General features: G+C 41.4%; 1 protein-coding gene across 2 annotated transcripts in view; it reads left to right on the plus strand.

Annotated features, from left to right (window-relative positions):
- The first annotated feature begins 5,903 nt into the window (after nt 1-5,903).
- LOC122551062 (protein furry homolog) overlaps nt 5,904-13,378 on the plus strand; it is a 350,939-nt gene continuing 343,464 nt past the window's right edge. For both annotated transcript variants that reach the window (XM_087988218.1, XM_087988219.1), the window contains exon 1: nt 5,904-6,171. In XM_087988218.1, coding sequence (XP_087844344.1) covers nt 5,967-6,171 — 205 coding nt within the window. In that variant the 5' untranslated portion in view covers nt 5,904-5,966. The remainder of the gene's footprint in view (nt 6,172-13,378) is intronic.

Here is a 13,378-nt window from a genome sequence, read left to right on the forward strand (position 1 = left end):
ATAAGGTGTGGAAGTCAAGTTCTCCTAAATTTGAGCCAAACAATGACAGACAACCAGAGAGAGGATTGTTATGGTCATTAAAATAGCAAGGGGAATTTTAAGGAAATGAGGAAAGAGAGGGAAGTAGGATTAATTCGATAACTTGTTCAAAGAGCTAATACAGATATAATGGACCAGAGGCCTTAGTTTGCGCAATATCATATCTGATTCTAAATTTGATTTTTAATGAAGAAAGCCACTGAAATAATTACACCTGCAAATTTCTGAAAAAATTAATACTAACCAAATCATGCTTTCAAAACCAGCTAGTACCAACAAGTTCTGGTTATGTTGGGAGTTCCTGCATTCCTCAGCATATATGTTATGCTGTGCCAATCAAATCCAAAACAATTTTTCAGCCTTTGATGTTGAGCAATAACTTGTTTTGTGGGTAAATTATGAAGATAAGGGTGGGATGGGAAAGGTTGATGGAGCATAATTCTTTTCGCCATTTTTGAGTTCTAAGTGGCTTCATTTGCTTTTAAAATATTTTGCACCTGAATTCCACAAGTATTGCCCCAAACTTAACATTAACAGGAGATCAGCAGAACCAGTTGAGAAATAGCACAAGCAGGAGGACCGTGTATGTTTTTACTTTGTCAGCATCGTGGCTCAGTGGTTAGCACTGTTGTCTCACAGCACCTGGGTTTGACTCCAGCATTGAGTGACTGTCAGTGTGGAGTTTGCATGTTCTCCCTGTGTCTGTGTACATTTCCGTCAGGTGCTCTAGTTTACTCATACAGCCCAAAGATGTGCAGGTGGAGTGGCTTGGCCATGCTAAATTGTTTGTAGTGTCCTTGGATGTGCAATCTAGGTGGATTAGCTATGGTAAGTGCAGGTTACAGGGATACATAGGAGGCTGGTTCTGGGCGGAATGCTTTTCAGAGTGTCAGTGCAGTCTCAATGGGCCAAATAGTCTTTTTCTGCACTATAGGAATCCTATGATGCTATGTTTGGGCCGAATTGTTGTTCTTTTCAACTGTAGTACATTTGTAAAGGTAATTTTATTTCAGGTTCAAGAGCATTAAAATTTACTTGTATATCTTTTCTCTTTGGTTTTGTGTTCATAAGTTTGCAACCTAAAACTTCATGCAGTACTCTGGCCATAGGAAATGGGCAAGTGTGGTTTGATGAATTATATATTTAGAGATATATTGATTTCTTGCCAGCTTCATGAATCATATGATTATCTGACAACAAAGTGCAGAGTTACAAAGAATATTAAAAGGCTGAATTCCAGGTCATAAAGGAAATAATGGAAAGTTCATCAGCATTTGTTTGCTGACTAATTACCAAACTATATAATGTATGTCCATCAAGATTATCACCTATTTGGAAGAAATGTCAAAGATTCATATATTTTCAGTCACCATTTAAATAAGAATAGCTTTCAATGCTTCAGTGAACATTTCATGAAAAATGATGACAACAACAAGCAAGGTGTAGACTCATACTTGTATTGTAAGTATCAATTTATGCATGCAAAACACTTGACAAGTGGCAATGTTCAAAAGAACACCATTGGACTAAACATGCAATATTTTGGTGAGGTGCGAGTTGCGTCTAGCTTTTTGGAAAGTTTTTGGCTGCAAGGCCTGATGGGGTTTTTCATCCTATCTTTACAAATGCATTTCATTAATTATCTATCCTAACGTTATGGTGTTTTTTGCATCCAGTTTCCACCCCATTTTAACACATATCTTTCCCATAATAACTTAGCTTCAGCAGATATCTGCCAAAATACCAACATCCCTTATGCCCACACCATCTTTGTAAGGCCGCTGTGCACCTACACAATCATTAGCAATCCAGTATTACCCTTCACCAGCAACAAAATAATATAGCAGCCACAAAGTAATGCTGTCCATGGCACATATCCGGTATGGCTAACACTCCCCATATATACAATGCAATTCTCTCATCATGTCTCACGCTTTACCGGTCAGTAGCTACATCCCATTTGAACACCCTCTGAATCAGTGCTACCCTATGACTAATGTCCATTGTGGGCTCAAATCTTGTCATTGTCTTGCAGGGGAAAATCACATACGGGTTATAAGTTGAACAAATATTAACATACATGTGAACTTTTATTTAAAACAAGGAAAAAGAAGTAAATATGAAGCTAAGAAAAGCAGAACTTCATCCCCACAATGCCAACCATTTGGCAGGTCATCTGTGGAGGAAATGAGGTCATTGAAGGAGGAAGCTGTTATTGTCCCTGACAGAACTCAGCTGTGACAAGTACTACCTGCCAGATAGAAACTCATTGACAAACACCTCCAACAGAAGGGTGCTGGGTACAGCAATCGTTGACTGTAAAATGTTTTGGTCACAATGCCAACCATCAATGAGTTTCTATCTGGCAGGTAGTACTTGTCACAGCTGAGTTCTGTCAGGGACAACAACAGCTTCCTCCTTCAATGACCTCATTTCCTCCACAGATGACTGGAATCATTCCCCCAATTCCTATGTAACCAGGACATCATCTTGTTTTGTACTATGCAGAGAACAGCACACCAGGATAATGCAACACACTCTGTTCAAACTATACTGTATGCCCTCCCCATCATACCAGTCCAGTCCAAGGATGGAAATGTACTCTACAAGAGCCACGGTTGAGGCATAGGTTGCAATAAATCTGTGCTGTACAACAATCAGGGGTAACATTATGGTATCATGAAACATGGTCACCATGGGTATCCAGTAACAAGTCTTATAAGGCACCTAGACTCTCAAAAGCACCAGGTACATGAGCGTGCTCCAGAATATATAAGCATGACAGCTGCCAGGATGGTGAGCACACACCTCTGGAACTAACAAAGATCACAGATCACCTGCACATTAATCAAATGGAACTCCTTCTCTTGATGAATTCTGCTGTGTTCTGATATTAGCATTTTAGTGCCACATAGGTGTAGTTGATGGTACCCTGACCCGGGAGAAGCCAGCAATGTTACCAAATTAACTGTTCAGGCTGCAGCACTGACTACATCTTGAGGGAACGAAATGAACTGTGACCTTACCACTGCCCTGATGCATTAGTGGGTGCACCACTAAGATATCCCACACAGGTCTCCCATCGCTTTTTGCAAAAAGCCAATCGCATAGAGATCCAGTGCAGTGTTCTCTACAATCTCCAGAAGAGGATGGTCGTGCTCCCCCACAGCCCTCAGGTTCCACTCCAGCATCTGGCAAAGTTCTTTCTCCATGTCCTGGACATATGGGGTCTGCATTGCCACTGTGCCTCACTAATGCACAGGAAATGAAGTCAAGGCCTGAAATCTCTGGGGCTCCTGCACACTCATCCATCCTGAGTAGCCATTCAGCTGCAGCATCTTCATGGGCTTATTACTCCACTTCCTCAAAATGACAGTAGCCTTCATCTCTGGCTGAAGTGCAAACACACTAATTAAGATGTCACATGGCAAAGCAAGGCATGGATGGTATGGGCATGCAGGTGGGCACAAAATGACTGAGCTCCAAGACAGTTGACCTGAGATGACACATGCATGAAACAACCTTGTGGCCGAAGACACATGCACGAAACATCCCCACCACCAGAGCCGAACACTTTAACTCCACTTCCCACTCTCCCAAGGACATGCAGGTTCTGGGCCTCCTCCATCGCCAGACCCTTACCACACGACACCTGGAGGAAGAATGCCTCATCTTCTGCCTTGGGACCCTCCAACCACATAGGATCAATATGAATTTCACTGGTTTCCTCATTTCCCCTCCCCCCACCTTAACCCGGATCCAACCTTCCAACACAACACTGCCTTCTTGATCTGTTCTACCTGTTCATCTCCCTTCCCACCGATCCACTCCACCCTCCTCTCCAACCTCTCACCTGCACCCTCACCTTCATCTACCTATCACATTCCCATCTACCTATCCCCAGCCCCACCCCAACGCTCTCAACTCTGATCTCTAGCGTCTGTAGTGCTCACTTTCTCCTCTGAGATGTACTCTGCCCAAGTCTCAGCTGTAACCTCTCAGTGCTGATTGCTGCTGTTCTGTCCAATGCAAGCCTGTGCTTTGTGAGCAACCTGTCAGTGAACTGGAGAGGTCATGATGGGCTAACATATGCTGGATGCCAATGTCCATAGATGCAAGGTGCCTTCAGCTGAACCCCCTTGAATTGTACCTTGAGATGCTGTTGCATTATATCCAACATGGCAGTCCGTGGAATTTTGAGATGGAACTCACTGGACTTCTCATTCAATTCTGCCACACATTTTGCCATAGCACATGTTGCTCAGACCCCTATAAGATTCTGTCTTTTGATTCCATTTTCACAAGTTAGCAACAGCAGCATTACAGAGCTGTCCATTTTTGTCATCTTGCAGCATTTTCCCAAAGCACAGGAATTTACTGATCACAACCATTAAGCCTTCAAATCACACTGCAATGTCCTATTTGAACCAAAGGAGCTTCTATATAAATGTGCAAGTGAATTATATAGCCAACTGTAAATTTCAAATCAGTGAGAGCCATGATCAAATTGTGCAGTCCTGAAACCCAGGTTACCCTTGCTGAAAAGGTTCATTTCTAGTCAGAGAAGATTACAAAGAAAGATCATGATACTAAGTTCTTATAGAATGATCTGAGTTATAAGGAAGTCTTTAGCTTTTCAGCCTGGAAACAAGGAGGAAAAAAATAAATTCTGACACTCTGCTAACACAATTTGGCTGCAGCTAAATTAATTCAGTTTTGGATTAGCTTTGCTAGTGTGATCTATTAACATTGGACATTAGGCTTTAATTAATTTAGGCTGGAGAGCTGTAGATAACTACTGCACATCCTCAGGCATCTCGCTGTCAAAGTGAGTATTAACCTTGAGTTCAGACAGGAGAAAGTGAGGTCTGCAGATGCTGGAGATTAGAGTCGAGAGTGTGTTGCTGGAAAAGCACAGCAGGTCAGACAGCATCCGAGGGGAGAATGATGAATTCCTGATGAAGGGCTCCCGCCCGAAACGACGATTCTCTTGCTCCCCAGATGCTGCCTGACCTGCTGCGCTTTTCCAGCAACACATTCTCGACTTTGAGTTCAGACACACCACCAATATCTTTCAGGGACAGGTTGATCAGAAGTGGCTTAATGGCCTAAAGACTGTCTTCAAAATTGTTGTCGAATTTGAAAGCATCACAAAACATACCATTTCGGTGATGACTTCCAGTGGTGCCTTTAAAATCATTTGTTACGTTATAAATAGACCTGGTTGTTCTGAGTACAGCACGCCTGCAGAGCTCCTCAAACACGCGCTCAGTTTCACACAAAGAGTCTCATGCTCGTTTTCGGCACGAACCATATATACCTATCCTGGAACCTTTTCCAAAGTTGCTGGTGACACACTTTTGGCACAGAAATTGCATTCTGCGGATTCGTATATGCATTAATAAGATTAATAACCATTGTAAGCACTTTATTGTAAGCATTCTAGATTATTTGTACCGGAATATTTTAACACTAAGTCAGTATTTATAACTTAACAGGAATATATTGTCTAAAGTCAAACTCCAGGTAAAATAGATTAACTACCTGATTCTCAAAATATGTGAATGTTTACACATAAAGAATACACTGTCAGTTTCCTGAGAATGTTCCTGAAATTATTTAAAATAGTACAATTATTTCTACATACTTGTACCTATTTGAGAGGAATAAAATCTTAATAATTTATTATATTTCTTTCTTAACTTTGTTCTGGATCTATCCTCTGCTACCGGGAAAGACTATTTTGTAATTCTACACCTGTGCGAGACCTCGCCCATTAACTCGCTGGACTGCCCTAACAAGAATGTGAAGTAAACTTTAGGCAATCAGACAGTTGAGCTTACTATGTTTAAACAACAAGATCGTCTAAGCATCTTTTCCATGTGAAGCTGGACTTTGCTCCTCTAGTTTTTGATAAGACCACTTCAATGGCATTTGACGATAGCAACTTGAACTCTATGAGCAAAGATACTGCAGATTTATACCAGAATGAATTAAATTCAAGCCGGAGGGTTAGCCTTCCAACTGAACTCTTGATGAGAACTGATAATTATGAAAGAGGTCATAGAAACTACAGGAACGTGGAGCAAATACACTTAAGGCGCCCTAAGAAAAGACCTTCTATTTTTAAAGGTAGGAAATGTTTGTGTGCTGTCAATTGGTTGTGATTAAATATTATTGAACAGTCCTTACAATATGACAATTTCAGTTCAAAATGACATCAATATGTACCAGTTTAACCAGAAAAACCATTTATAGGGAAACATTAGTCAGATGAACATGTTAGGATATGTTGTCGGTTTCACAGCACAATGTGCCAGCAGTAATGGTTTATAAACAAGAGTTTAAAAGTGCCCATAGCAAAAGTCTGTTTATGACTAGGTAGAATTGATGATTGCGCAGCTAGTAATTGGTAAATAAGTTGTGCTTTTGCATTCCTCTCCTTCAGCAGAGCCTGAAGATTGTTGATAAGAGTGGTTATTTCAATCAAATCACTACATGTTCTACGTGAGAAAGTTGCTGCATGTATACTTTAAGATTACTGTGAAACAACATAAAAGTATAACACTTTTGGACAATGGACAATGTATTTTCATAATATTTATTATTACATAAATTATCTTATTTTATTCATGGGATGTGAGTATCACTGTCTAGGCCAGCATTTATTTCCATCCCCAATTGCCCTTGAGAAGGTGATGGATAGGCATCATCATGAATAAACTGATTGGTAATCATATTTGAGCACATTTCACTACTGTGTCAAACACATTACTGTGGGTCTAGATTAATATATAATCATAGCTTACTTATATAATTAATGTATAGGCCATGCAGGGTAACAAAGGACATTTAATAGAGGTGACTTGATTGAAGTATAAAAAAACCCTGAAAAATCTTAAGGAGGTAGATGAGAAAAGAATATTTCCTCTTGTGGGTGAATCTAGAACTTGGGGCACTGTTTAAAATGAGGAACAAAATCTTCCCAGTCCCAAATGACATGGATTTTGGTGAGAAAGTTGGGGAAATCAGAAGAGATGTCACCTTCATTGCTACCTAATTTCACCTCATTAATGTGTAATTTCTTGTTTTTACCACTTCCTGTGTAGAAACTGGAAGGCAAAAATTCCCATCACGAAAGTCAAAGCTGTTACTGGTAGCTGCAGGTGATGCAGTGGCAAAATGGCAAGGTCACTGGGCTAGCAATCCAGAATTCCCCTGAGGATGTTGGTTCAATTAACACTATGGCAGATTGTGAATTTTGAATTCAGTAAAAATATTAAATGAAAAGTTGGCCCAATAACTGCCATGTAACCACTGCTGATTGTCATATAAAGCATTAGCTTCACTAATGTTCTCCGGGGAAAGAAATTAGTTACTTTTACCTGGTCCAGCCTGCGTGTGACTCCAGACCCACATGTAATTGACTCTTAACTGCCCACTGGGTAGCTGGGGATGGGCAATTAATGCTTGTCCAGTCAGCATTGCCAAATGAATATAACAGAGTTCCAGCTCACTGCTTACTCCACCAGACCTCCAATCTGGACAGTCGGCACCAGCTTTTCAGGGCACACTTCATTAGTGGTGGCTGTATGCATATCACAACAGCACTTCCAACATTGCTGTTATGACATCCATCCAGTCTACTTCTACATGTCAATATTGTACTTTGGAGCACACCTTTCATTGCAATGCTGCTGCCAGAAATGTTTGCATGCCAAGAGGCACTCAACTCGTGGATTGGACCAGGGTGCATCTCAGGGCTCTTCCGTCACTCTCTTAGCACTCATTTACTTTGTGCCTAGTTTTATGTTCACAGATGCCTTGTCTTTTTTCACATTGCCCCTCAGCCAGAGCTTACAGGTTCATAGTACTTCTGTCTTCCCTTGCCACTCAGCATCGATACAAAGCTGTCATGGTTGGCAGCAATCAGTCAGTGGCACTGTGTTACTGTAGGGCACTGTGCTATGTCAATCTCATACATGCACTATCTTCCAGTCACATTTACAACAAGCACAGTGCATATGCTTCAACTACATAGCCATGCCTCAAAGCCTATAGAGCGTAGCCCTCGATTAAGTCAGGGGAGACTCCCTTCAGGCAGGTGTTTCTGACAAAGTAAGTCAGAGCATCAGGGGATTGAGCACAGTAATTTTGCCACTTGGGGCAGTCATGGTAAAGTTCCTCTCCTCATAATGGGTGAGGAACAGCATGTGATTGTATATTGCAAGATGGTGTCAAATTATGTTGCTGGTTCTCTATTTCCCTTTGTCTTTCTGTCTTTTTATGTCTCCAAATCTCTTTTTTCTCATTTGTTTAGGACCTAAATTTCTGAATTTTTCATACCTCTGAAAATGCAGAAGGTATTTTGGGCATCTTTAAATCCCAATGCAGCTGCTGGCCCAGGTTGTAGTAGAGGGTTGTTTAAATGCTTGAGATTGACAGCCATGTATGTTAAAGCTTATGAGAGACACCCACTGTGTGAAAATTAATGCCATATCAGTCTGAAGATGGATCAGAGGCCCAGAAAAGGAATGAATATTTGCTAAGTTTTTAGAGATTGCTTCTTGGGGTACTCGAGCATTTCCAAAAAGGTAATTAATATCCCATCAGAAAATTACTTTTGTTTCTACAACTTTGGAAATTTAAAAAAATCAGGCTTTGGTATACCTTGCCAATTCTGAATAGGCACGAAGTGACATGAGCCAAGTGGGACAGGACAAAATCTTGAAGTAGCTTGGGTTTATTCTCAAACATCTTGCACCATGACACTGTGGGAAGAAGTAATGGTGTAATGGTCATGCTCCTAAACCAATAATCCAGGACCCACACTATCGTAGCTAGGCAGATGATGAAATTTGAATCCAATAAAAGTCTGGAACAAAAAGCTGGCCTTATGGTGACCAATGTAATCACTGTCAATTATTGCAAAAGTCTATCTGATTCATGAGTGTCTTTTAGTGAAGAAAATCTGGTGTTCTTACCTGGTTCAGTCAACATATAACTCCAGATCTGCTGTACTGTGGTTAACTCTTTAAGAGGGATGGGCAATAAATGCTTCCTTGGCCAGTGGCTGTCAGTTCCCATAAACAAATAAAAAGTTGAGGAAGATCAGTTCCCTTTCATCTGAATTAAAGAGCTAGAAAAAGCTAGGATCTCTGGATTAGGTTTGTAGGCGTTGTTGTGAAAGTGAAACAAAATATTTGCAGTGTGGGTTTTAGGTGTGTCACAAATAATGCTATATCCTGTTTTAGATTGTGAAATTTTTAAAGCTAACCAGTTTCATTTGGCTGTATTATGAAAACAATTGAGCAATATCTATATCTTCCCTCCATTTATAAAGATGCAGACAATGGCTTGCTCATAATGTCTGCTGGTATAGTAACCCAGAGAACCACAGTAAGGTTCTATGGAAATGCGTTCAAACTTTCCAAGATGGCGGATAGTTATAGTTAAATTTAATAAAATCTGGAATCAAAAGATAGCCTAAAAGTGGGCATATAATCATTGTCATTTGTCATCTACACACAGCACACAGTGGCTGTTTCTTAAGCAGTTATGTGATTAGCGAGTTCTATTGAATCATGTTAGTGGCAGCATCATCCATCTGGCCAATGATAAGGGTTGAGGTTGATGTTCGAGAAGACCTTCTTCGCAACATATTTGTACTGGTACCTTCTAAGAGACCCTGGTTCTGTGACGGATTTCCCTCTTTAGGTCCTAGGTCAGTTAGGTCTTCATGCTTCATATGATCAATAACACCTCTTGCTTCAACTGCTGTCTCCCAGCAAGTGCCTTTTGCACCTTTTTCTAGGTCGGATGTAAGCCTGCCCACACTGGATGCACTCATTGGATTAACAACACACATGTCTCTCCAAGATTCCACATTGTTATATGACTCCATTGAACTCAAGCCATCATGCACCAACACTTAAGCTTCCACAATACCACTGAGTGAACTGCTTGCGTCCACATCGCCCACCAGACTTCAGGCCTCAAGCAACTTCCCTCCATGAACTGCTTTCTGAGGTTGCGCTCCATCTATTGGTTTAATAATGCTGGTGTGTCCTACTACTTGATGACTCTGAAATTCAGGGTTCCATACTTCCACATCTTATTCTAATCCTTGATATTCTAAGTTTGGAGAGATACTCTTGCACCATTTGGAAGGTCAGTCCTGATAACTTTGTGATGGTTCAAGGTCTTTCATCTCATCACTCTGTCTTAATCCTCTTGGACAATATCTCAAACACCTAGCTTAGCCTCATGTGATGCTGAGCTATCCCCTCATTGACTTGGTCATTCCCATCAGAAGGTTGTCTTATGAGGAAGCATTGAGCACAACACTGTAGTTGGGGTCATTTGGTCATGGATAGGATTGGCCTGTGTGAATTTTGTAAAAATCTGTAAGTATGAGGACATGACAGTCCTATTACTACTGCGGTCAAAGATTATAAAATTTCTAGACATCCCTTGGCAACCAGAGATCCCATGCTGGGGGTGAAGTCACTTCCCTGCTTTGTCAAAGGACACATCTCTCAATTTCAACAGTAGCCATCTGGGCCAGTAACACTTTTCTCTGGTCAGGGCAGTTGTTTTCTTATGTCGCTAGATGACCTGCTTGGTCATGAACTACTACCAACACTTGAACACTTGAGGCTGTCAGGAGGGATGAGTTGCTTCACCTCTCTGGCCTTGTCATGAACCAACCAATAGAAGACTCTTGCAGCAACTCAACAGCTTCTGAGCTGATTTAGACTCCCTCATTAACTTTACCAAATTCACACAGGCCAATCCTATCCATGACCAAATGATCCCAACTACAGTCAGGGAGTTAGTATGTGTTTGTTTTGACTGTTTCATTGCTCCATGTCGAACTTACAGTGATCCGGGCACAAAGTTAAGAGCAGAAATTTATAGATGCTCTGATCTATGAACATAACCATCTACACACCTTGCCTCCTGAGATTAAAAAACGTGGCCTAGAACCTCTGGAACTGGTTACTGCTTATGGACTTAAAAATGTTACTGGACCTCACACTTGTCCATAGGATGGTGTCCACCCTATGTCTTGTTTGGATGAGATCCACTCCTTCCTGTGGACCATCTGCTTTGGCTGACCACAACTTCTGATGGAGCTGACCAAGTGTTGGACATTACAGATTTGGAAGGGGCTATCAAGGGAATCTTAGGGAGTTACTGCTGTGCATCTTCGAGCTGGTGCATACTGCTGCCACTGTGCAGCAGGGTGAAGGGGATGAATGTTAAATGTGATGGATGTGATGCCAATCAAAAGGGCTGGATGATGCTGAGCTTCTAAAGTGTTGTGCTCAGTGTCATAAGACAATCCCTTCATCCCAGATTATGCTGGTGGGAGAAGTATGGAAATGGTGGTGTAAAAGTGGTCCATAAGCAGCTGAATTGGATACCCAATGATGCTGACATTGTCACCATTGGTGATATGTTAAGGCAGTAGGACAATATCAAGCTCCACTCTCAGATCCTTCTCCCAGCATATTACCAGACTTCTCACCCCCTGCCTGTCTCCAAAGAACTGGGAAAATTCAGCCCATTACGCAGGTTTTAAGTCATAGAGTCCTACAGCATGGAGACAAACCCTTTGGCCCAAACTGGTCCATGCCAACCAAAATGTCCATTTGCACTATCCCCATTTCTCTGCACTTGACCCATATCCTTCTAATCCTTTCCTATCCGTGTATTTGCCCAAATGCCTTTTAAATATTGTTAATGTATCTGTCTCAACTGCTTGAGCTGGCAGCTCATTCCAAATGCATACCACCCTTTCTGTAAAAAAGTTGCCCATTGGTTCCCTTTTATTCTTTCCCCTCAAACCTTGCCCTTTAGTTCTTGATTCCCCAATCATGGGAAGAATGCACTCATCCTATCCATGCCTCTTATGATCTTATACACCTCAATAAGTGCCCCCCCCCTTAGTCTCCTACACCGAAAGAAAAAAATCCTAGTTTGTTCAACCTGTTCCTATAACTCAAACCATTGAATTCAGGCAATATCCTTGTAAATTTCTTCTGCACTCTTTCCAGTTTAGTAACATCCTTCCTATAACAAGATGACCAAAACTGAACACTATACTCCAAGTGCGGCCTCACCACCATCCTGTGTATTTGCAAAATAACTTACCAATTTCTATACTCAGTGCTCTGACTGACAAAAGCCACTGTACCAAAAGCCTTCTTCTCTGCCCTGTCTACCTGTGACTTCACTTTCAGAGGACTGTGAACCTGAACTCCAAGGTCCCTCTGTTCCACTACATACCTTGATTTGACTTTCCGTATTGCAAGACCTCACACTTATCTATATTAAACTCCATTTACAATTTCTCTGCTCACTTCCCTAGCTGATCAAGGTCCTGCTGCAATTTCTGATAACCTTCCTCACTGTCCATGATACCACCCTATTTTAGTGTCATCATCAAACTTGCTAATCATGCCTTGTACATTTTCATCCAAATCATTAATATAGATAACAAACAGTAGTGGACCCAGCACCAACTCCTGAGGCACTCCACAAGTCACAGGCCTCCAGTCCGACAAACATCCTACCACTATTACCCTCTGCATCCCACCATCAAACCAATTTTGTACCCAATTTGCCAGCTCATCCTGGATTCCATGCGATCTAATCTTCCAGATCAGCCTACTGCTATCCATATGGAGTACGTCTACCCATACTGCCCTTGTCAATCTGCCCTTGTCAATCTGCCTGGTCACTTCATTAAAGAACTCTAACAAATTTATGAGGCACGATCTCCACTCACAAAGCTATGCTGACTACCCGTAATCAAACCCTGTCTTTCCAAATGCTTGGATATCTTATTCCCTCAGACTCTTATCAAGTAACTTACCCACCACAGATGTTAAGCTTACTGGTCTGTGGTTCCCAGGCTTTTCTTTGCTGTCTTTCTTGAATAATGGCACAACATTCACTATCCTCCAGTCTTCGGCACCTCACCTACAGCTAACGATGATATAAAACTATCAGCCAGGACCCAGTAATTTCTTCTGTAGCCTCTTGCAATGTTCTAGTCAAGACCAGGAGTTTTATCCACTTTCATACATTCTAATACATCCAACACCTCCTCTACTGTGATATGGACTGTCCCTAAGGTATCGCCATTAACTTCCCAAGTCTTCATATCTTTCTCCACGGTAAACACAGAGGAGAAATACTCACTGAGGACCCTTGCCCATCTCTTGAGGTTCTACACATAGATGTCCACTTTGGTTCTTGAGGGGCCCCTATTCGCTCTCTAATTATTCTTTTTCCTTTAATACGGAACATCAATTTTCCGAATTTCAGA

Source organism: Chiloscyllium plagiosum, unplaced genomic scaffold, assembly GCF_037043375.1.
Source record: "Chiloscyllium plagiosum isolate Xiang-an unplaced genomic scaffold, Cpla_swu_hap1 HiC_scaffold_6, whole genome shotgun sequence".
NCBI classification, from domain to species: Eukaryota; Metazoa; Chordata; class Chondrichthyes; order Orectolobiformes; family Hemiscylliidae; genus Chiloscyllium; species Chiloscyllium plagiosum.